Genomic DNA, 26,081 nt, shown 5'->3' with positions numbered 1-26,081 from the left:
CCATCTCTCTATTATGTTCTTCTCTCCATCTCTCTATTATGTTCTTCTCTCCATCTCTCTATTCTGTTCTTCTCTCCATCTCTCTATTCTGTTCTTCTCTCCATCTCTCTATTCTGTTCTTCTCTCCATCTCTCTATTCTGTTCTTCTCTCCATCTCTCTATTCTGTTCTTCTCTCCATCTCTCTATTCTGTTCTTCTCTCCATCTCTCTATTCTGTTCTTCTCTCCATCTCTCTATTCTGTTCTTCTCTCCATCTCTCTATTCTGTTCTTCTCTCCATCTCTCTATTCTGTTCTTCTCTCCATCTCTCTATTCTGTTCTTCTCTCCATCTCTCTATTCTGTTCTTCTCTCCATCTCTCTATTCTGTTCTTCTCTCCATCTCTCTATTCTGTTCTTCTCTCCACCTCTCTATTCTGTTCTTCTCTCCACCTCTCTATTCTGTTCTTCTCTCCATCTCTCTATTCTGTTCTTCTCTCCATCTCTCTATTCTGTTCTTCTCTCCATCTCTCTATTCTGTTCTTCTCTCCATCTCTCTATTCTGTTCTTCTCTCCATCTCTCTATTCTGTTCTGTTCTCCATCTCTCTATTCTGTTCTTCTCTCCATCTCTCTATTCTGTTCTTCTCTCCATCTCTCCATTATGTTCTTCTCTCCATCTCTCTATTCCCCCTCCTTCGTTCCTCACTCAACATGTCCTTCCTCTCCTTCCTCTCTCCTTTCACTCTCACAGATTCCCAACAGTACTCTCATCTTATCTCTCTCCCTCCCCCTCTCTCTCTCTCTCCCTCCCTCTTTTCCCCTCCCTCTCCCCCTCTCTCTCTGTGTAAGCAAGAGAGAGGTTGTTAAACATTTTTCTTCTCTCTTAATTGTTTTGACTTGTGCCACTGGCATCCCGATTAGGGCTCATTGATTTCCCAGTGCTAAGTGCATTGATTCCTACATTTCTTATTGATCCCGGTTCTAAATCTACCCACACACACAGTCTCAATGCACATGGCCACAGCACAGAGAGAATGAGAGATGGAGAGAGAGAGAGAGAGAGAGAGAGAGAGAGAGAGAGAGAGAGAGAGAGAGAGAGAGAGAGAGAGAGAGAGAGAGAGAGAGAGAGAGAGAGAGAGAGAGAAAGTGAAACAGAGGGAGTGCAAGCGATAGAGGAGAGAGGTTAGAGAGAGTAGTTGACCCGATTACATACAGTAGAATGAAAATAACTTGTCTGTGTTTAAAGTAGATTCATGTTAAGAGTGGATATGAGAGAAAGATTTCAGAGGAAAATACCACACACACACACACACACACACACACACACACACACACACACACACACACACACACACACACACACACACACACACACACACACACACACACACACACACACACACACACACACACACACACTTACGCCCATAGCTACGGTCTCCCACCAGATTGAGCAATAGTGGCTCTTATCCCCTGAGAGTAGCTAAGGCTCTCAAACCCCCCTCCACAATGGCTGTGATCGAGGGAGGGGGGATCTACTCCCTGTGCAGGCCAGTCTGCATGTCATTGCATTAGATGGAGCCTTGATGCTCTGTTAGCACTAAGCTATTTGGACCCCCGGCTCACAGGACGAGGCACAGGCTCCGGCAGCATAAAGGATCCACCAGGTGTGGCCACGAATAGTCCCTTTGCATGTCTTCAATCCATTACACCCCAACACAGGGATGAAATAGGATGTGGAATATGTGGGAAATGTAGACAGGGGAGAAGGGACATGTGAGAGAAAACAGGCTCAAGAAGAATAAGAATGTGTGTGTGAGTGTGTGTGTGTGTGTGTGTGTGTGTGTGTGTGTGTGTGTGTGTGTGTGTGTGTGTGTGTGAAATACGGACTTGCTCAGAATATGTATGATATTACTTGGACAGCACTTGACGGATAAGAGCAGCAGGCTATGTGTGAAATGAAGGCAGAGTCAAAGCCCACATTTGACACATATTCTTACTACGACCTTCCCATATGTTCCATTTGATCAGCTGAGCTGGTAACCTGTAAGTATTGGTGCCGGTGTGCTCATGGCGTTGCTGCGGCAATGATCATGCTACTTGCGCCGTATTGACTGCTAACGTTTTACGGCCCTCTTTATCTGTCTTCCGCCGGTGTAAGTATAATAACGGACATGTAGGGTGACTATTGGCAGGGGCCGGATGGGCTATTGACAATGTGTCAGCATTGATCATTTAGTCAAAGCTGCAAGGACAGAGGGAAAGAGAGAGAGAGCGAGAGACAGAGAGACAGAGAGAGAGAGAGAGAGAGAGAGAGAGAGAGAGAGAGAGAGAGAGAGAGAGAGAGAGAGAGAGAGAGAGAGAGAGAGAGAGAGAGAGAGAGAGAGAGAGAGAGAGAGAGAGAGAGAGAGAGAGAGAGAGAGAGAGAGAGAGAGAGACAGAGAGAGAGAGAGAGAGAGAGAAAGACAGAGAGAGAGAGAGAGAGAGACAGAGAGACAGAGAGATCGTGGTAGATAAAATGTCAAAAGGACAGATAATAAGGAAATGACGAGAGCTTGAGATTTATAATTGAATTGTTTTACTTAGAAACTGTGTGTGTGTGAGTCAGGGACAATAGAGCTCTGTTTCTCTGTATAACGGGCTTGTTAGAGTAGCGAATAAGGTGGTTATATAATTGTAAGCTGGTATTGATTGGGGGCGCCTTGTTATTGATGAGAGAGAATTTAATTCAGCCAACTCGTTTGTCAACATGACATTGCCATTTAATAATGAACTCTCTCTCTCACACACAGGCATGAGCGGTGTGTGGGCCAAATCACTGGGGAAGCCAAGCCCCACAAAAAAAAGCCATATTACAACCTATGTGTTGTGATAATTGTGTTGTTTTCTCTATAACCTGTTAGTTCATATGCCTTGATACTGTGATATATAGGCCTAAAGGCCGAGACAATAAGAAGACACAGTGCGGGAATCAATTCAACCACACCTTTGTTTCATCACAAAACCGGAGAGCAACCTCTGTCCGATGAAGTCCACAAAGCATGTTGCATGTAACAAACATGACCTACAGCATGGTCAAGTAAGTTAATGTTTCCGACATTTTCGGACCACTAAACAACTATTGATTTAGAACCACGGAGAGTTACCGCAAGTCGCAAAGAAAACAGGAGCTGCCTCCACTATTTCAGCACCATTTCAACATCATCAAATCACCTCATGCTTAATCTAATACAATTTTGTCCAATCAATGTAAGCTAAATATGATGAGGCTGTCCATGGTTCTGATTTGTGTGTGTGTGTGTGTGTGTGTGTGTGTGTGTGTGTGTGTGTGTGTGTGTGTGTGTGTGTGTGTGTGTGTGTGTGTGTGTGTGTGTGTGTGTGTGTGTGTGTGTGTGTGTGTGTGTGTGTGTGTGTGTGTGTGTGTGTGTGTGTGTGTTTGTGCAAGTAGAAAAAACATGTTGACTCACCCTACTTGTAGAGAAACGTCAATGCCATCCTCATCTATTTCATGTTGAGGAAACGGTCTATCACTCTGTCATACAGTACACACTTTTATTTTTTGTTGTCCTAGGCTACTCGGCTAAAATGTTTACTCGGTAGCCTAACTTCCATTAATGGGGAACGTTAGTTAGTTAACACTAGCCTACTACATCTAGATACGTATTGAACTTCCATCCTCTCAGGCAAGGGGCACAATGTAGGAATTTATGGTTGGATCAGAATACCCGTTATAATCATTGTCCAGTACGGTGAATTAAGTAAAACCACAAGTCCAAATCCCTGTCTCCATCCATGGCTTATTTAGGAAAGGCACTATTTTAGCTAGCTAGCCACCGGAGGACAACAACACAACGAAACGCAACAATTCAAGTTGTTTCTGTCAATGATCTATTTCTCTTGATGCAATGTGATAGGAGTGAAGCCAAATCCAAACTGGCTTCCCTTGACACTGTTTTTTGGTGCGCCAGGAACATTCACAGTTGAACTCACTCAGTCTCACTCAGCTCAATACTGATGGGTTATTATGCCAAATGCTCGCTGGCTTCCCTTGCGTTCAATGCTACGGGCAGCTACAACGTCAACATCTTTATGACCAGACAGCATCAGATAGATGGTCTACACATACAGAGGGGCTCTGTTTCGCTCGCTCGGATGCTTTCTCCGGTGAAATACGTTTAGCCTCTTGCAAATTGATGGAAAACTATGAAAACACAGAGAGATGAAAGATAAATTATTGGAGTGCTTTTCTTTCTTTCTTGGCTTCCCTTGGCTTCCCTTGTGCGTACACACACACACACACACACACACACACACACACACACACACACACACACACACACACACACACACACACACACACACACACACACACACACACACACACACACACACACACACACACACACACACACACACACATCGTCATTACATTCTCACAAGACTAACAAATATACAATTAACGCATAGAAAATAGCTGCAAAAAGAGTAGCATGTTTTTCTATGTGCCAAAATATTAATTCATTTTATACTTTTTTTCATTTGAGTCATTTAGCAGACGCTCTTATCCAGAGCGACTTACAAGAGCAATTAGGGGTGAGTGCCTTGCTCAAAGTCACATTGACAGAGCCTTGGAATTCGAACCAGCAACCTTTCAGTTACTGGCCCAACGCTCTAACTGCTAGGCTACCTGCCGCCTATAATAAACACCATTCTTTTAAATAATTTCAACCAGAATACTTATAATTGCATATTGGGATTTAGTGTCATATATCATCTTGATGTGATTTCAAATAAATAGATCATGGAGAAGAAGAGTCAAATGGTGGTGATGAAGATGATCATTATGATGATAGGCTACACATGACTATATGTTCACTCACCTTATACAATAACATGTATTGTCTGCATTTCCCAAGCTCTTTCTTCCATGATGTGAAAACGATCCAGCACAAAAGCAGCCGGTTTCCCCTGCGAGCAACCAGCGTTACTGAACCTGGGCCAGCTAGCCGACTCCGGGAGTGTGAAAGAGAAGGCTGAAGGCAGGCAACATACTGTGGTCTACTACTCTACTGTAGCCTGTGTGTGTGTCTAGTTAAACCTGCTTTAGTTTGTATGGTGTTGACAGACTGTCTGTAAACAGGATTAGCACGTGTGCCCAAATTACAGGAGTTGAAGTGGACCCCTGCTCGGCTTCTTTCAGGCCAACCTGGTCTCAGAGCATTTTGTATTATTCTGTACGTATATCCGCAACACTCCATTTAGTATGATATGTTACGTTTCGTATGGTATGTATTAATCCGTCATCCATTTCGTATGATATGTTACGTATGATATGCTACCCCATAATGACAAAGTGAAAACATGTTTTTAGAAATGTTTACAAATGGCTTGAAAATGAATTACAGAAATATCTAATTTACATAATTATTCACACCCCTGAGTCAATACATGCTAGAATCACCTTTGGCAGCGATTACAGCTTAGAACAACTGGATTGTACAATATTTGCACACTATTCTTCTTAAAATTCTTCATGATCTGTCAAATTGGTTGTGGATCATTGCTAGACAGCCGTTTTCAAGTCTTGTTATAGATTTTCAAGCCGATTTAAGTCAAAATTGTAACTATGCCACTCAGGAACATTCAATGTTGTCTTGGTAAGCAACTTTATGGCCTTTGTTTTAAATTATTGTCTTGCTGAAAGGTGAATTTGTCTCCCAGTGTCTGTTAGAAAGCAGACTAAACCAGGTTTCCCTCTAGGATTTTTTTGTGTGCTTAACTCTATCACGTTTCTTTTTATCTATAAAAAAACTCCCTAGCATACCCAAAACATGATGCTGCCACCACCATGCTTAAAAATACCAAGGTTGGTACTCAGTGATGTGTTGTTTTGGATTTGCTCTAAATATAACGCTTTGTATTCTGGACATAAAGTTCATTTCTTTGCCAATTTCTTTTGCAGTTTTACTTTAGTACCTTGCACGTTTTGAAGAAGAAGAAAAACAAATCTGTACTCGCTTCCTTCTTTTCAATATGTCATTTAGGTTGGTGTTGTGGAGTAACTACAATGTTGTTGATCCATCCTCAGTTTTATCCCGTCACATCCATTAAACTCTGTAAATATTTTAAAGTCACTATTGGCCTCATGGTGAAATCCCCGAGCGGTTTCCTTCCTCTCCGGCAACTGAGTTAGGAAGGACGCCTGTATCTTTGTAATGATTGGGTGTATTGATACACTATCCAAAGTGTAATTAATAACTTCATCATGTTCAAAGGGATATTCAATGTTTGCTTTTTTTACCAGTAGGTGCCCTTCTTTGTGAGGCATTGGAGAACTTCCCTGGTCTTCGTGGTCGAATCTGTGTTTGAATTTCACTGCTCGACTGAGGGACCTTACAGATATTTTTATGTGTGGGGTACAGAGATGAGGTAGTCATTCAAAAATCATGTTAAACACTATTATTGCACACAGAGAGATTCCATGCAACTTATTATGTGACTTGTTAAGCACATTTTTACCCCTGGACTTATTTAGACTTGACAAAAAAAGGGGTTGAATACTTATTGACTCAAGATGTTTTAATGTTTAAAACATAATTCCACGTTGACATCATGGGGTATTGTGTGTATGCCAGTGATACAACATCTCAATGTAATCAATTTTAAATTCAGGCTGTGAATGTAGAAAAAGTCAAGGGGTGTGAATACTTTCTGAAGGTACTGTATGTTACGAATTGCATTTTGTACAATATGTTACGAATATGTCAAATGTACAATATGTTACGAATTTGCTAAATTTATGATATGTTACAAATTCCAATTTCTTGTGGCTAACGTTAGTTAGGTGGCTAGGTGGCTAATGCTAATGTTAGGGTTAAGGTTAGGAGTTAGGTTAAAGGTTTAAGGTTAGGGTTATAGCCCCACTATTGTTATTTACTGCTGCTCTTTAAAGATTTGTTATTCTTATCTCTTACCTTTTTTTGTTTTGTTTAGGTATGTTCTTAAAACTGCATTGTTGATTAAGGGCTTGTAAGTAAGAATCTCACTGTAAGGTCTAAACCTGTTGTATGTGACAAATACAATTTGATTTGATTTGATAACAGAGAACATCCCCCACACACAGGCCTGAACAGAGTGGTCTCAGGGTACCAGTACAGAGTCAATGTGCGGGGCACCGGTGTCGAGGTAATTGAGGTAATATGTAGAGTTATTAAAGTGACTATGCATAGATAACAGCAGCGTAGAAGGGGAGGCAATGCAAATAGTCTGGGTGGCCATTTGATTAGATGTTCAGGAGTCTTATGGCTTGGGGGTAAAAGCTGTTTAGAAGCCTCTTGGACCTAGACTTGGCGCTCCGGTACCGCTTGCCGTGCGGCTGCAGAGAGAACAGTCTATGACTAGGGTGGCTGGGGTCTTTGACAATTTTTAGGGCCTTCCTCTGACACTGCCTGGTGTAGAGGTCCTGGATGGCAGGAAGCTTGGTCCCGTGCCTTGCATGTCGGAGGCCAAGCAGTTGCCATAACAGGCAGTGATGCAACCAGTCAAGAGGCTCTCGATGGTGCAGCTGAAAAACATTTTGAGGATCTGAGGACCCATGCCAAATCTTTTCAGTCTTCTGAGGGGGAATAGGTTTTGTCTTGCCCTCTTCACAACTATCTTGGGGTGTTTGGACCATGTTAGTTTGTTGGTGATGTGGACGCCAAGGAACTTGAAGCTCTCAACCTGCTCCACTACAGCCCTGTCGATGAGAATGGGGGCGTGCTCGGTCCTCCTTTTCGTGTAGTCCACAATCATCTCCTTTGTCTTGATCATGTTGAGGGAGAGGTTGTTGTCCTTACACCACATGGTCAGCTCTCCGACCTCTTCCCTATAGGCTGTCTTATCGTTGTCGGTGATCAGGCCTACCACTGTTGTGTCATAGGCAAACTTAATGATGGCGTTGGAGTCGTGTTTGGCCGTGCAGTCATGAGTGAACAGGGAGTACAGGAGAGGACTGTTCACGCACCCATGAGGGGCCCCCGTGTTGAGGATCAGCGTGGCAGATGTGTTGTTACCTACCCTTACCACCTGCGGGAGGCCCGTCAGGAAGTCCAGGATCCAGTTGCAGAGGGAGGTGTTTAGTCCCAGGGTCCTTAGCTTAGTGATGAGCTGAGGGCACTATGGTGTTGAATGCTGAGCTGTAGTCAATGAATAGCATTCTCACATAGGTGTTCCTTTTGTCCATAGAGATTGCATAATCTGTGGATCTAGGGTTTCTGGGATAATGGTGTTGATGTGAACCATGACCAGCCTTTCAAAGCATTTCATGGCTACAGACGTGAGTGCTACGGGTTGGTGGTCATTTAGGCAGGTTACCTTAGCTTTCTTGGGCACAGGGACTATGGTGGTCTGCTTGAAACATGTTGGTATTACTCAGACAGGGAGAGGTTGAAAATGTCAGTGAAGACACTTGCCAGTTGGTCAGTGCATGCTCGGAGTACACGTCCTGGTAATCCGTCTGGCCCTGCAGCCTTGTGAATGTTGACCTGTTTAAAGGTGTTACTCATATCGGCTATGGAGTACGTGATCACACAGTCGTCCGGAACAGCTGATGCTCTCATGCATGTTTCAGTGTTAATTGGCTCGAAGCGCTCATAGAAGTTATGTAGCTCGTCTGGTTGGCTTGTTCAACTGGGCAGCTCTTGGCTGTGCTTCCCTTTGTAGTCTGTAATAGTTTGCAAGCCCTGCCACATCCGACGAGCGTCGGAGCCGGTGTAGTACGATTCGATCTTCGTCCAGTATCTTAGTCCTGTATTATGTGCGCCAATGTTTGTTTGCCTTGGTAACGTTTGTGTAGCCTATGTTTGGCCATTGTTTCATTGGTGATTATGGCCAGGAGACTAAGATGGTGGCAAACCACATGCATGTTAAACAATGGTTATAAAATGTCCGGAAATTAAAGGAATCCCTTGATGAGTCTACCAAAATCGTCCTCTCCTCTCCTTCAAATCCACACTCCTTCCTTACTCAGACGCGCAAAACATACTATATTCTACCAGAAATAATTGCTTTTGTCTGGAAGGAGTTTGGATGGGGGACCGGGGTTCTCAGCGCGTGCCCTCTCTGCAAGGGGGGTTTGTGAAGGACAACTAGTCGCTTCTTTTTTTCTCCCTTTCCTTCGTTCGTTGGACATGCGGATGTCATCTGTCAAATGGAGAGGGGCGTAAACGGGGGAGAGGGAGAGAACGGGGACAATAAACCTCACGGCACCATTGTGGTGTCTATGCGGAGATGAAATCAAAAGCACGTCCAGAACAGATCCCTGTCTCCATTCTTAGGTTTGATAACGATATGTATAAAACTAGGAAATAGTAATTACGCTTTATCCACAACCGAGGTGATATACATTTTATGACTTTTTCACCCTCCAGTTTGGTTATTAGCATTGGCAATGCCTCGGGCTTTTTATGATATAGGCCCATAATTGATCGATAACTCATTAACAACAGCTCCCACCACAGAAGCACTGCGAGGGAGAGGGAGAGAGAGAGCCGGGGAGAGAAAGAGAGATCAGGCTCAGCGCTTTCGATTTTCCCGTATTGACTGCGATGTTTAGCGTATAGATTTTTCTATTTAAAAAAATCTATGTCGGCAATAATCTTGAGTGTAAGTGCGCGGCACAGATTGTGGCTTTATAAATGACAGCATACAATGTATCGGCGGAGGGACGGGAGGGGGTGTGGCTGTGGGAATGGAAGCCTATCCTCGGATGTACACACTGCACACGCTGGGCTACAGCTGTAGAAGTTCACAATTAAACTGACCAAAACACATACAGTTAACAAATGCCCGCCAATTTAGCATCTCTATATCTCTAGTTCAATTACTCATACCATAACACGGTGTTACTATGCTGGCAATGCTGCCCGTAACCTTGCATTGCGTAGATATAGCATACGTACACGTATGAGAAGTGCGGAAAAAAATCACCTGCTGAAAAATATATCAAAGACCAACTCAGAATACGTGTCTATTGTGTAATCTAATCGATTAGGTGACCACCACGATTATTGCCGTCATTATAATGAAGTGTAATCAAGAGATCAATACAGAGAATAACAAGTCGTATATGGGATTACTAAGAAAAGGGAGAGAGCAGGGGTAGAAGGGAGCGGGGGGAGGAAAAGAGAGAGGGGGAGAGAAAGGGGGTGGGGGAGTGTAGGCTGTACGGCGGGTGCTCTCGCGCCTCAATGTTGCGAGCAGCGGTGTCAGAGCGCTTTCAGACTGGAGGGAGTCGGACCGAACGAACTGGGGTTCCCAAATAACGGGAACATAGAGACAGACACACAGACGGATGGCGGGACAGAGCCAAAGAAAACATACCGCATAACTGGTACCGTGTTTGTTTTTCGTTCAGCTTTCGTTTAGTAAAAAAAAAAGCAGGTTTATATATTTATATTTTATTTATCGATTGATTGCGTTTTAATTACCGGCCTGTGAAAGAGAGAGGGGGAGGAGCAAAAGCCAGATGGGGGTCCCTGTGTAGCCTTACTTATTATTTAATTATTTAAATGTATCAAATAATTTAATTGTAGGCTATATTTTATCATAATGCTGCTTTGTGTGCATGTATTCGTGAGCTGACCATAACAAGACTGCTAATAACCAAATATAAAGAACCCAAAATAACAACTTCACACTGAACAGTTGGTAAGTTTTTCTATTCCGACAATACACCTGCTATAACCGTAAGTAAAAAATAATCGTTTTTAATGAAAGTAAAACTGGAGAGATATTTATTTAGAAGATTAAACCAAAGCAAAACCGACCGAGGAAAAGGAGGCCGCACATCTGTCTTGATAAGCAAAACATACGGAAATACCTTCAAGAATATAAGAAAATAATATTCGATACAGTTGATATCTAGGATGTTTTGTAGCTACATACAGACCTAACTTTTACCAATGAGAAAATACCAGCGTTAGAGAGTCACACTACGTATTCTGTCAATGACTATCAACAGAAGCCTATTTTACATATAGCTGGCCTGGTGTCCCGACTGTCCGTCTGTGTGTTATTCTCAAGTGATGACCGTTGTCAGATCTATGTAGGGCCCATGTATCCATATCGATATGACAGAGGCACAAAACCAAAAATGTGAATGTAGCATAGGCTAGATACCAACTCAACCAAATATTCTTACTGCTAAACATATTTTGAAACGTCTACCTGGAAAGAATAAGAAGAAAAGCAAAGAAGAACAGAAGACAAGCGCAATTCGAAGAAAACTGCAAATAAAAACCAAGACGACAGCGGATCATGTTTGTTCCCTTGCCGGTGCCGTTCGTCTTTCAGAGAACTGCTTCCGACTTCAGCGCCTGGCGTCTCAAGTCCCCGCTGGCTCTACGCTCCAGCTCCGGTAAGACCTTTGCTTATCCCGCTATAGCTGTTTCATTGGCCATGCTCCTCAACATTCCACATGCATGAAAAACCAGAGTCAGGAAATACCTGTCCACTGAACTAGCAAGTCCTTAGACCACCTCTTGAATTATCAAAAAGGATGAGAACATTTAGCTTGAATTGTTTATCCTCTCCGAGTCGAATCCCCCGCACTCCCCCCACCCAAAAGACATTAGAATGTTTGTATAACAATCCAAAGTGCAAAAAAACATCTTATTCCAAAAATGTTTTCAAGGAAACGTGGTTCATTATTTACATCCTTTAAACAGTTGCCTATGTGCGGTGTCCCACGCCGTTCCAAGACCCTTTTCTCTCCCCACTTCCATCCCCATCTGTCTTCTCCGCTCCGTCTGCCTCGGTCTATGCACCCGTCTCTCCCGTTTTCGGAGAGATGGACGGTTAAGGGATTATTCATGTTAATTTATCGATCTGGCGGAGATCGATCCCAGGGCCGCGGGAAAAAAGAGGGACAGAGGGTGAGAAACCTTGCGACAAGGCTGGGAGTGGAAAAGATTGAACGAATTACAGGCCATTCTACTTTAATTCTCATATTCTCATATTCTGCGTAAAGTTGATAGTCCTAGTCAATTTACGTTATTTGTTGTTGACTGTTTTGATGTTGCAACAACCTGTGGAGTATAATAACTATCTCGTCTTGAAACGTCTTTGACACTTTTTGGTGGTGGTGGTTCTATCTAACGACGAGCGCGAGGGAAGGGGGGCGGGAAAGTGATGCTGTCCCCGTCTCCATCCAAGTGGAAATTTCAAATGACAGATGGGACCGATTACATGCACCTCTCCCGGGTTGTGATGATCATGCAGGCTATCTCCTTAACTACATGTCACCAGGAGAAAAACGGTTGACATTTTTAATGAGTGCTGGTGGTTGGTAACCAGGAGGATGGCTTGACAGGTGCTCTGTATGTCCATTGCTTTTGCTGTGACAGAGAGGGGTGGGAAGAGGGGGACAACCATTATAGGTCATTAAATGAAAGGAAAAGGTATAGGTTAAGAGTGAATAATAATGGACACATTTTGGAAGATGTTTAAAATAGGATAAAACAAATGATAACATTAGTGATGTAGTTGAGGGTAGTTTGCACCTTTTTATTTTGTGAATAGGGGTTATCCACTGATAATGCTAGATAATAATTGTATCCGCTTATGGGTTTACCCACGTATTTACCCCTAATGTTCAAGGTTGACCCACACATCCCTGGGTAACACGTTTAGTACCTTATTCCAGTATAGAGGTGTGAGTAGCATATAAAGTGAACATACTCCCATATGCATACTTGAATAGAAGGGTATAAGTCAATACTCATCTAAAACATGAGGGCTAGAAAAGTGAATATATACCCCCTCTTTTTCTTCTGTCTTCTTTCATTCCTCCAAGTCCCATGAGGAAATGGGTAAAAACATAACACGAAGATGGTCGGTCAGCTAGTAAAGAGCATCTCTCTCTCTCTCTCTCTCTCTCTCTCTCTCTCTCTCTCTCTCTCTCTCTCTCTCTCTCTCTCTCTCTCTCTCTCTCTCTCTCTCTCTCTCTCTCTCGGCCGGGTTGCCTGGCCTTTCTGATCTAAGGACCAGATGATGGAGAGAGAGGGGGCTGCTGGGGGTTCGATCCCAGCATGCTTAGGGAGAGCGAGATAGAGGCTAAAGTGGGGGTGAAATAACTGGAGAAGGAGGGAGAGAGAGGGTACAAACAGCATATGTTAGCAAAGATGGGCTATTGGGCTACCAAGTGGATATAAGCTAAGAGCTTATGGGTTACGTTGACTGTGGCGTTGAATAGGCAAAATGAGATTGTCTCAGATTTGGAGTTTAGATTTGGTTTGAAATGCATTTGGAATTGGTTTAAGGGTCCGTTTCCAAGTTTAGAAGAAGCTGAAGTATAGTATTAGAGGTATATCTGTAGAAGTAATAACTTAGTAATACCATATTAATAGTAATAGCATATGTTATTATATCCATAGAAAGATGACGGAAATGTAAGATGAGGGAAAACGTCTAGTTTCTCAGGTATTTGACCTGCCATTACCCCGTTAAGGCCATAGGCTTTGACGTTGGTCGCAGCCAGAACAAAGAAAACAAAATACCGTTTTATTTGACTTTAAAAGCTCCAGAGTTCTTTTTGCCCATAAAAAGCCGTCAAATTCAGAGTGCGTCTGTCTGTCTGGTGAGAAACTGTGAATGTTTGCAGCTGTGGTGATTCTTGCAGTCATCGAGTAAACTCCATCTTTTGACTGTCCAGGCAAATTTTCATCGAAATGACGTGGGAACAACGTTGGTTCAACCAGTGTGCGCCCAGTGGGTAGAGTTTATTTCAAGAGTTCACAGTTGCAGAGGCATAGTATCTAACAGGCAGATTTCTGGTCCAGCTACCCGACCACTCCACCACACACTGTTACCTCCATGCTGCTATAGAACCCCAACACCTCACCTCTCTCTATCCAGGAGGAGGCTGTGCACCTGGGCTTGGCGAGGGGAGAGAGGGGGGTGGATGGGTGGAGGCTTGGAGGCCTGCATTAATTGGCTAGTATTTGTGTGTGTGTGTGTGACAGCTCGGGTCTGCGAGAGAGGATGGACAGGTTGTGTACTTGATAACTGCACATTGAGGGAAATTATAGAGTTATGTTTTATCTGAACCAGTATAAATTCACAGGTACATATTGTGCAAGTTTTTTTAACCTTGCTCTGCTATTGATCAGGCTTCATTGACTACTTACTGCCTGTGTGTGCGCAGTGTGCAGTGTGTATGTACTGTGTGTGTGTGTGTGTGTGTGTGTGTGTGTGTGTGTGTGTGTGTGTGTGTGTGTGTGTGTGTGTGTGTGTGTGTGTGTGTGTGTGTGTGTGTGTGTGTGTGTGTGTGTGTGTGTGTGTGTGTGTGTGTGTATAGATCGGATTTAAGCGGAACTTCAGCGAGTCCCAGTGCTAACATGATTGGGAATGACAATATGTCCACCAGGGTTTGTTAGGGACATAATGGGGAATCAATAAACACAACAGAGATGTCAATACAACATGCTTTATTGCATTAAGCCACCTCTCCCATCCCTGCCCCTAACACCGACCCACTCTATTTGTCTCTATCTGCCTCTCTCTTAAACACACAAAGTCACACACTTTTCTTTTTTTTTAGGTCTGACAATAATGAACTCACTGCAGACCACTGATGTAGACTAGCTGTAGAGATGAGAAATATTAATGGACCTCTAGATCTGTGTTTCCCGACCCTGGTCCTCGAGTATCTCCATCATTACACATCTTCGCTGTAGCCCTGAACAAACACCTTATTGAGGGCTTGATGATTAGTTGACACGTTGAATCAGGTGTGCTTGTCCAGGGTCACAATACAAATGTGTGCTGTTGGGGATACTGGAGGACCAGGGTTGGGAAACACTGCTCTAGATATGGGAGGCAGATTTCGGCTCCCTAGCTTGGCTCCTACTGCCTATGTTACCATGGATACATTCATAGGCCATTAGATACATATAGTAATAAAGGTGAACACTGTCTCTCTTCTCTCTCTCCCTCCTCCACTCAGCTTCCCTTCGGAGCCTTGATGGTCACAAAGACCATTAGGAGCCAAATTGGCCTTATTCAGGACACAATGCTATATTTGACTAGCCTGAGTGAATTTGTGTACCGGTGTGTGCACGTCCTTGTACATCCTTGTGTGTGTCTCTATGCAAGTGTCTTTGTGCATCTTTGTGTGCTTGTGCGTGTGTGGAATCTTTTGAGAGTGTGTGAGTGCCAGTGTCCATCGCACATTACCCAAAGGATCGCCAAGCACAGCAGGGCCTCCTTTTCCAATGCACAAACCTCTCAGTGTTCAATGGTCAGTGTCTGTACGCCCGTGGAATGGAACTCATTCTCAACCCTTAATCGAATGCACTTGGTCACAGGCCCCCTTTTTCTCAAACAAACAAATAGCGTACAAGCAGGCACGTTGTAGGGGGAGCAAGTAATGTTTGTACCCACATCTCATACTACACTCCCCTCTCCCGCCCACAATACATTGCCTTGGCCCTGCAATAGTACTGGAGATGAATAGACTAGCGAGCTGGCCCGCCGACTACGCCATAGTGAAAAACCTGCAGGCTTTTCTGCTGATTAGCGGCTGATCTGGGGTCAGGGTTAGCCACCTCTTAAATAAACGGAATAATTTGATTCCACACTGTACAGCAACATAACACTGGGAGAGAGGAGGGCGGTGCTTGGACCTTTGTGACACACGCCAGGCTGTTATCCCATCCCCTCTTGTGTGCTTCTCAATGAAGCCTGGAATGAAAAGAGGGAAAAGCGCCCTGAAGGAAAAAAGGGCCTGCTCTTTTGATTCCAGGGGGCTTATCATAACGAGGAAGAATGTGGGACTTTGGTGGTGGAAGGATGGATGGAGGGGGGGAAGGAGGGAGGGAGGGGAGGGTTCCCTTATTTACCTCAGGGACACTCTGTCCTTCCTCCCTCCTTCCTCCCTCCCGCCATTGCGAGTGCAAGGGGTGACTGCCAAGGGTTTGAGTGAACAATGTAATATCATGCACCCACAAATGTATGCGTGCAGCAGACAGAAGTAACGTGACAACAATGGAGCGGAGGCTCTGCGTCCAGCTTTTAATAAATCTGAGTGGTCGGGCGCTTCAAACTCTTCTGCTGTGTGCTTTCACAACCCCACCCCAGCCCCTCCCATTCTCAAATGCGGATGCACTTTAGATACACACCACACTCACATGTTTACACTCACACATGCAGTATGTATGTACATACACAGGGATTTATTAACACTTGGTTGGACCATAGTACCCGGAGGCTATAGACAAGAGTACAGATGCATAGATGCTACAGACACACCAAACTCATGCTCGTGTATGAATAATCAGATACCAATAGGCCATTGAGGGGTTTTAGTGTCTACTGAGTGTGCTCACAAAGGGTAGTCTGCCTTTAATACGGACACACATTTGCTTATCAGAAGGAAATAGTCCTTTTCTCTGTTCCGTGCCCGCCGCCTTATCACAGTCCCCCTCTGTTCTTTTTCATCCTCTCGTTTTGCTCCAGGAGAGGAGTGCTCCGTCCTGAAATGAATCTGTTGTAGTACACCGCCTCCTCCTCCCCCCCTCGCTCCCTCTCTCTCTCCCCCTCTTTCCCTCTACCCCCAGCTCAATGTCATTCTCTCTTTACACTACGGGGAGGGTTGAAGTCGTCACTTTAACCTCTCCATATTGGATATGAATCTTTTAGCCAGCCTCACTCTCGCAGTAACACTCCGAGAGCCCTAATCCACACACACATTTACACTTGCATGTTCACACACACACACATGCACGCACGCACGCACACACACACACACACGCACACACACACACACACACACACACACACACACACACACACACACACACACACACACACACACACACACACACACACACACACACACACACACACACACACACACACACACACACACACACACAGTAGACAAACCATCCTCTGGCCTTTTCTCCGGGGGGCTTCAATCAAACACATGGTTATAAATCCGTGTGCCTCACCAATGCAGCAGCAACACTTTTTAAAGGCTACATCATTTTGAAGGCCCCTAGTGTGAAAATAGGCATTTAGAGGCCCCTTTCCCACCTTTCTTCTCCTCACAGCATATTGTTGTAGCCCATTTGGGCTGTGGCCTTGGTTGAAGCTACCCATTATTAGGAGGAGTGTATTGAATGAGGAGGAGCCTGCATTACATAAAGAAGATAGAGAGAGCTACTTCTCCCTTCTCCTTAATTGCACCGCTCAGGGATTTGGGAGTGAAAGCATGCATGGATAGTGCTGAAGTAGGATAGGTAAAGCTGAAACCCCCATCACTACTCCACCGTATGAATATGGTAAATCTCCCGTCCGCTCGGTGGCATAATTCTCTATAGAAAATGGGTCCGAGTATACCGGTATTCCTAAGGGGGATTTCCTAAGGAGATTCTGTTATGTAGGCTAGCTCTCCCTTCTCCTTTTTCTGGGGGGCTTTTAAAAGGCTAGCTAGCTGCTGCCCAATCCAACTATCACGGTGTTGCACACCGAGCAGAACTGCTGTTGTAGACCCAATGTTCACTCACTAGCCCTATCACTATCTTCTTCAGTCCGCGCATGGCTTTTTGCAGTCGTCGTTCCCCATCCCCACGCCTCTGTGTAGCTAGCTAGCTGTAGCAAGGTACATTTAGCCGCTGCCCTAAGGCAGTACAGACCATGGTCAGGCACTGATGATTTTAAACAGATCCTTTTCATTCTTAACATTTCCACTGGAATTAGCTTAGAATTATTGCCTACTTCCTCTTGACCTTTAAAAGACGGGTGAATCTGTGCCAGACTAAACGGGTCTATTCGAAAATGTCTCAATATAATGTATAATGAGTCTGACTATCTATTTACGAATTCATATTTTATTGTGCCAAACATGCTAAATAATGAATGGAGAAATAATGTGTGTTGTCCGTACAGATGTCCCCTAAATATGCTTCAATCCCCATTTCACCCTGCTAGCTATGCACAAATATTAGCGTTTGAATTTAGCTATGCTAAAATATGAATGCTAATATCCTCAGATGTTACGTGCCTAATTCACGTGAGCTGAGGCGTTTCGATGAAATGGGCTAAGTGTGTGTGTGTTTTTACCAGCCCCCCTCTTGGAGCAAAGTCTGTGGCCCTAACCCCTCTGCCCTCTTTTGTCTCGCCGTGAGGGGTGCAGGGGGGTCCGGTGGGATGACCTCTGACCTTTTCCCCTCCTCACTGCCCTCCCTCTGTTCTCCCTCCTTCTGCTAATTCATATGCAGCCGTCCCATCAAACCCCATTCTATTCTTCTCTTTCATCTGTCCACGCCTGGCCTATCTGTTGTGTCACGTCTCAAGTTCAAGGCCCGGAGCTTCGCAGTAGCTGGGCTATGCTGGCCATGACATTGAGTGAATTAGCTGGCTACTCTTTACATTAAAGACACTGATGAAGATATTTAGACATTGGGGTTAGAAGTGATCTTTGTATAAAGGGGGCTTGAAATTAAGAAATGATGTTACATTTTCGTTATGGACTAAAAGTGCAATATAAATGGAACGGATGTTGAAAAGGCTTTCTGAACGGTTAGAGAAAGGAGCAGATGGGATACAGATTAGTTGGATATCCACTGAGACTAGTTTGTTTTGTGATACAATTCTTAGTCAGATGGTAAGTTTGGTATTTTCTTTATTAGATTTGCTAATGTTTTACGTACAAGCTTTCCGGTCCCGTGTGGCTCAGTTGGTAGAGCATGGCGCTTGCAACACCAAGGGTTGTGGGTTTGATTCCCACGCGGGACCAGCATGAAGAAATAAAAAAAGTTGGAAAAGAGCATTTGCGTAAAGAGCATTTGCTAAATGACAAAAATATAAACTCATGTACGCACACACACTGACGTTTGTGCAAACGCACACACTCCATTGCCAATGCTAGTACTTCTATGGTTCTCATTGACATTGAACATAACATGAGGACCGAATGTAAAACCATTCCGAGAAAATGTCTCTATTGTGGACCCACACTGGATGAAAAAGCCAAATGATTGCAATGAAGGAAAATGGCCATTGGGTAAAACCCACATTCTGCGTTCTTTGTGGAAATTGTGGCCACACATCTCCCAAGGATGCCCGTCTGAATGCATTGTGGGAAGCAATTTGTGGCACTTCAGAGTGTTAGCAAATGACTGTGTTCATGGTGTTCCTGGTCATAATGGAGCGCCGAGCAGCATAATTGGATAATTATTACGGTGAGCTCCAGGTTGTGCTCCTGCTGTATGACTGTAGTCGGTCCGCGGTTTCAAGAGCTTCCAGTCGTTGTGGAAGTGTCACACTGCATCCTACAAATCCCACAAAGCACGGTGGCCGCAACGACAGTACGACTGTATTTCTTCACATTTTTTTACTCATTTTTGGAATTATTTCGTTGTAAATGATTTAAAGGGGGTGAGCGAGAGCAGTAGAGAAAGAAGGCGTAAGCAGGGATCAAACCCCCGCCGCTGGGGGGCGTATACAGTCCAGGGTCGGCAGCACTAATACTATACGAGCCCCCGGCACTATACGACTGTATTTCAGACAGACTTGCCTCTCTCAGATCACATAGGAGAATATGATACTCTTTAGGTAGCCTGTTATGTCGTGGTTATGTCGTGGTTCGGTAACATAACCATGGCCTTGGTCACCGCTACTGCATCCACCCATTCCCTTTCGAGCCATCACATCAAATCAAATCAATTTATATAGCCCTTCTTACATCAGCTGGTATATCAAAGTGCTGTACAGAAACCCAGCCTAAAACCCCAAACAGCAAGCAATGCAGGTGTAGAAGCACATTACTGTTCCTGTTCCTGTTTCTTTGCTGACCCATGACACTCATTCAGAACAGATCACATTCTTGATTATAGACACCCCCACGCACCCCATTGTTTTAGGTTTCCCCTGGTTGAGTTTGCATAACCTGGTTATTTCCTGGTCCAAGAGGAGACTGCTGGGTTGGTCGCAGAAGTGTCACGGGAGGTGTCTCGCGGTGTCTGTCAACACCATTATGGTGGAAAGTCCGGACTGTGCTCCTCAAGTGGATTTACCGGAGGAATACCAGGATCTGCACCAGGTTTTCTCAAAGACCCAGGCTACACGCCTGCCTCCCCATTGCCCCTGGGACTGTGCCATTGACCTGTTGTCTGACTCAGCCCTCCCGAGAGGACATGTCTATCCCCTCTCCTATGCCGAGACAGAGGCCATGGAGACCTACGTACAGGAGAGTCTCCAGTAGAGTTTTATCCGCCCCTCTAAGTCACCAGCCTCCTCAAGCTTTTTTTTTTTGTCAAGAAGAAAGAACACTGAACAAGGCCACCATAAAGTTCAGCTATCCTTTACCCCTCATCCCAACCATCATCAAACAAATGCACGGGGCGCAGTACTTCACGAAGCTGGACTTGAGGAGCACCTACAATCTGGTGCGCATTCGATGAATGGAAGACTGCTTTTTCCATGACCACGGGTCATTACGAGTATCTCGTAATGCCCTTTGGTCTGTCTAATGCTCCTTCAGTCTTCCAGACCTTCATCAACAAAGTGTTTCGGGACATGCTGGGATGGGGCGTAGTGGTCTATATAGACAACATTTTGGTCTATTCTGCTGACCGCGTCCAGCATGTCTCGTTAGTCAGGTCTGTGCTGAGAAGACTGTTGGAGCATGATCTATATGTTAAACAGGAGAAATGTTTGTTTTTCCAGCGGTCCGTGTCCTATATGGGCTAGCTCATCTCCATGGTGGGAGGGGAGATGGAGGAGCAACGTGTCAGCGCAGTCAGGTCATGGCCCATCCCCAACTCCGTGACAGCAGTCCAGCGATTCCTGGGGTTCGTCAACTATTTCCGGAGGTTCATCCTGGGCTTCAGCACGGTGGTCGCGCCTCTTACCTCCCCACGGAGAGGAGGTCCCCAACGGCTTCGTTGGACGGTGGAGGCGGAGAAGGCATTTGAGACGCTGAAGGCACGTTTCACCACTGCTCCCGTGTTGGCACATCCCGACCCCTCACTCCCCTTCATCGTCGAGGTGGATGCCTCCGAAGTAGGAGTCGGGGCAGTGCTGACCAGCGTACCGGAACACCTCCAAAGCTGCGACCCTACGCTTTCTACTCTAAGCAGCTGAGCCCCGCCCAGAGGAACTACTATATAGTGGCCCGGGGACTCTTGGCAGTCAAGAAGGCTCTGAAGGTGTGGAGGCACTGGCTGGAGGTGTCCAAACACCCTTTCCTGGTGTGGACGGACCACTGCAACCTGGAGTACATCAGGGCAGCGAAGAGGCTAAACCCGAGACAGGCCAGGTGGGCTCTATTCTTCGCCAGGTTCCAATTCACGATTTCCTATAGGCCAGGCTCAAAGAATGCGAAGTTGGACGCCCTGTCTCGCCTCTATGACGCATTGCGCCAGTGGTATGGGACGTGGACGCCAACATATGGCAGGCCCTGCATACGGAACCAGCACCTGCTCAGTGCCCGAAGAACCGCTTCTACGTGCCCACAGGTGTGCTGGACCGCCTCCTTTCCTGGGCGCACACGGCGCCTGTTGGGTCATCCGGGGATAGGCCGTACCATCGCCTGCCTGACGGAGAAGTACTGGTGGCCCACCTTGGCTAGGGACGTCCAGGTTTACGACTCTTCCTGCTCCATCGGTGCTCAGTCACCCAGACACCTCCTTTATGGAAAGCTCCTTCCCCTGCCGGTTCAACAACGACCCTGGTCTCACCTCTCGTGGACTTTGTCACTGACATTCCCCCCTCCCAGGGGAACACCACCATTCTCGTCCTTGTGGACCAGTTTTCCAAAGCTGGGCTTCCGTCGGCCATGCAAAGCGCGCAGGCTCTTTTTACGCACGTCTTCTGGCACTATGGGATCCCAAAGAATATTGTGTCAGATCGTGGCCCTCAGTTCACCTCAGGGTATGGAAGGCGTTCATGGAATGCCTGGGGGTCACAGTCAGTCTCACCTCCAGGTACTGGGTGCAGAATTGACTAGAGACAGGGTGCTGAAATGACTAGAGACAGGGTGCTGAAATGACTAGAGAGACATGGTAATGAAATGACCAGAGAGACATGGTGCTGAAATGACCAGAGAGACATGGTGCTGAAATGACCAGAGAGACATGGTGCTGAAATGACCAGAGAGACATGGTGCTGAAATGACAAGAGAGACATGGTGCTGAAATGACCAGAGAGACATGGTGCTGAAATGACCAGAGAGACATGGTGCTGAAATGACAAGAGAGACATGGTGCTGAAATGACCAGAGAGACATGGTGCTGAAATGACCAGAGAGACATGGTGCTGAAATGACAAGAGAGACATGGTGCTGAAATGACAAGAGAGACATGGTGCTGAAATGACCAGAGAGACATGGTGCTGAAATGACTAGAGAGACATGGTGCTGAAATGACTAGAGAGACGTGGTGCTGAAATGACAAGAGAGACATGGTGCTGAAATGACTAGAGAGACATAGTGCTGAAATGACTAGAGAGACATGGTGCTGAAATGACCAGAGAGACATGGTGCTGAAATGACAAGAGAGACATGGTGCTGAAATGACAAGAGAGACATGGTGCTGGAATTACTAAAGAGACAGGGTGCTGAAATGACTAGAGAGACATAGTGCTGAAATGACTAGAGAGACATGGTGCTGAAATGACCAGAGAGACATGGTGCTGAAATGACAAGAGAGACATGGTGCTGAAATGACAAGAGAGACATGGTGCTGGAATTACTAAAGAGACAGGGTGCTGAAATGACCAGAGAGACATGGTGCTGGAAATACTAAAGAGACATGGTGCTGAAATGACCAGAGAGACATGGTGCTGAAATGACCAGAGAGACATGGTGCTGGAATTACTAAAGAGACATGGTGCTGAAATGACAAGAGAGACATGGTGCTGGAATTACTAAAGAGACATGGTGCTGAAATGACAAGAGAGACATGGTGCTGGAATTACTAAAGAGACATGGTGTTGAAATGACTAGAGAGACATGGTGCTGAAATGACCAGAGAGACATGGTGCTGAAATGACAAGAGAGACATGGTGCTGAAATGACAAGAGAGACATGGTGCTGAAATGACCAGAGAGACATGGTGCTGAAATGACCAGAGAGACATGGTGCTGAAATGACTAGAGAGACATGGTGCTGAAATGACAAGAGAGACATGGTGCTGAAATGACTAGAGAGACATGGTGCTGAAATGACCAGAGAGACATGGTGCTGAAATGACTAGAGAGACATGGTGCTGAAATGACAAGAGAGACATGGTGCTGGAATTACTAAAGAGACATGGTGCTGAAATGACAAGAGAGACATGGTGCTGGAATTACTAAAGAGACATGGTGCTGAAATGACTAGAGAGACATGGTGCTGAAATGACTAGAGAGACATGGTGCTGAAATGACTAGAGAGACATGGTGCTGAAATGACCAGAGACATGGTGCTGAAATGACAAGAGAGACATGGTGCTGGAATTACTAAAGAGACATAGTGCTGAAATGACTAGAGAGACATGGTGCTGAAATTACTAAAGAGACATGGTGCTGAAATGACAAGAGAGACATGGTGCTGAAATGACTAGAGAGACGTGGTGCTGGAATTACTAAAGAGACAGGGTGCTGAAATGACAAGAGAGACATGGTGCTGGAAATACTAAAGAGACATGGTGCTGAAATGACAAGAGAGACATGGTGCTGAAATGACCAGAGAGACATGGTGCTGGAAATACTAAAGAGACATGGTGCTGAAATGACTGTAATAGACTAGGTAGTTTTCACTAAGACTAATGATGTCACGCTGGTATAAAGGATTTTGGAGACAGGAGCAGGAATACACAATAGTGTTTTTTAATACACTCAAAACAAACACGTATACAAAAACACTGGGCTGTACCCAAACAAAAGAGAGAGGGTAAACCTTGTTGAACGACACGGGACGATATCCGTAATACACAATATATAAAGCACGCAGCATAACAGCTGCACCAACGCATAGGTACTCACACCACCAACAGACATGGAACAATAACCGATACAGACAGAGGGAACAGAGGGCACGTATATAACATACCAATCAGGGGAAATGGGAACCAGGTGTGTGTAATCAGACAAGACAGTCCGGGGTTGATGATAATGGATCTCGTTCAGTGAAGCCAGGAAAGCCGGCGACGTAGACCTCCGGAACTGGTGAACAGAATGAGCATCAGTACCGGGGGGATCCGTGTCAAATGATGTCAGTTTTCCTTTACACTTCTATCTCATCACTATATATTTATTGAATATGATGAATTATGTTTTTCACATGCATGTACATAATTATGAGCATACATTTTCTATAGACAAATTGTAAATGAGTTTTAATTGATATACCGTACGTTATGAAATGATTGGGCAGATAATTGTTGTGGCAGTAAATGTGGAAGACAGAAGTAATACATGAACAAGCTAATATTGGCTCTGAATACTTATGTAAATAAGGTATTTCTGTTTTGTTATTTTATGAATTCGCAAAAATTGCCAAAAACCTGTTTTCCCTGTGTTTTTATGGGGTGTTGTGTGTAAATTGATGAGGGAAAATTTTTATTTAATACATTTTAGAATAAGGCTGTAACGTAACAAAATCTGGAAAAAGTCAAGGGGTCTGAATACTTTCCGAATGCGCTGTACAAGCTGTTGTATGATATGTTTATATTTGGATATACCGCCTCACACCTTACAAGAAAACATTAGTCCTTTACTAATGAACCCAATAGTTTTTTAACCGTTTTTTTTTCATTGATTTTTGGTGCAGCGCCCAATAAACTCAAAGAGTTTTATTTCACACATCCTATCTCTCATTTCTCTTGCACACTCTCTCACTCATGTAATGAGTACTACTGTACTTAAAAGGGGGTGTAGGTAGGTTAGCAGGCTAGGAAATGAGAAATGACCCCCCTCCAACACTCCTCTCCTTGATCCTTCCCCAAGGAAAGAATGAGAGAAAGAGAAGAGAGAGGTAGAGGGATGGGTCGGATGAAGGGGGACAGACAGAAGGCATTAAAATTCATGGCCTTTTTTATTTTCTGTGCTGAAAATCAATACTGTCTACTATGGATGAGGTGAACAGTGGACAAAAGTGGTTGCGGGCCAGAGAGGGAGGGAGGGAGAGAGGAGTGGAGGAGAGGAGAAGAGAGGGGGGGGGGGTCGTCAATATTACCAGTGACACAGCCACTGCAGGCCAAGGTAAGAATAGGGCTGGACCATGGTGGGGGAGGGGAACCATGGGTTCTTTAAGTCTGACCAACGGTGTTGGCTGCACAACAGGCCCTATTGTCTGAGCATCAGGACACACCAAACAGCACCCACACACACACACCAGAAAAATCCAGCCACTCTCCAGCCCTGACAGATGACCATATAGGATTATACATGTGCATACATATACATGTAAGTCGGCATGCTTTGAAACAACGTTCCTTGCCGTTCTATAGTGGTGGTAGAGGTGAGCTAGAGGGAAGATCTCCGCTGCACATATATATATATATAGGATGAGGACGGTTACTATGGCGATAGGTGTGAGCTAGGGCCGGTGGTTTTGAGGCGTAAACCGTCATAAATAATGGATCCACATTGAAATGCAATGGGCGCACCTCTGGCATGTTGGGTAAAATTGGCTTTTTGAAAATGTATTTTTCAGAAGGATCATCTCTGCACACGTGTGTTTTCCCATTTACATACGTTTGCATTTGAAATTTCCTCAACAGGTCAACTAGAATAGATAAGGGTTTATTAAGTTCAGTCACTCATGAATTGGGTGCCAAAGCAATATCAGAGTGACAACTAGTAACTAGAATGTCTTATGCGTAATATCTTCCAAACGTAATTGATTTTGCTGCAGTTAGAACATTTTATGCAAAGTGAAAAGCTGGAAAATAAATTGCCATATCTTTATGTAATTATATTGAATCTCACAGCATTCTAACTCTTTATCCCATTAACAGATATAAAATACATTTTAGAATAAGGCTATAATGATTAACTTACAGTAACATTATTTATCAATTTCGATAAATATTGATCATTATTTATATATATTTTGCCAATATGGTGGTGTGTTCTG

General features: G+C 44.7%; 1 protein-coding gene across 4 annotated transcripts in view; it reads left to right on the top strand.

The window, feature by feature from the left end:
- The first annotated feature begins 10,244 nt into the window (after positions 1-10,244).
- Positions 10,245-26,081, top strand: part of LOC139554620 (POU domain, class 2, transcription factor 2-like) — a 69,892-nt gene continuing 54,055 nt past the window's right edge. For all 4 annotated transcript variants that reach the window (XM_071367577.1, XM_071367575.1, XM_071367576.1 and 1 more), the window contains exon 1: positions 10,245-11,375. In XM_071367577.1, the coding sequence (XP_071223678.1) occupies positions 11,276-11,375 (100 nt within the window). In that variant the 5' untranslated portion in view covers positions 10,245-11,275. The remainder of the gene's footprint in view (positions 11,376-26,081) is intronic.

This window comes from Salvelinus alpinus, chromosome 26, assembly GCF_045679555.1.
Source record: "Salvelinus alpinus chromosome 26, SLU_Salpinus.1, whole genome shotgun sequence".
Lineage (NCBI taxonomy): Eukaryota > Metazoa > Chordata > Actinopteri > Salmoniformes > Salmonidae > Salvelinus > Salvelinus alpinus.
This window is presented reverse-complemented; position numbering and strand designations above follow the sequence as displayed.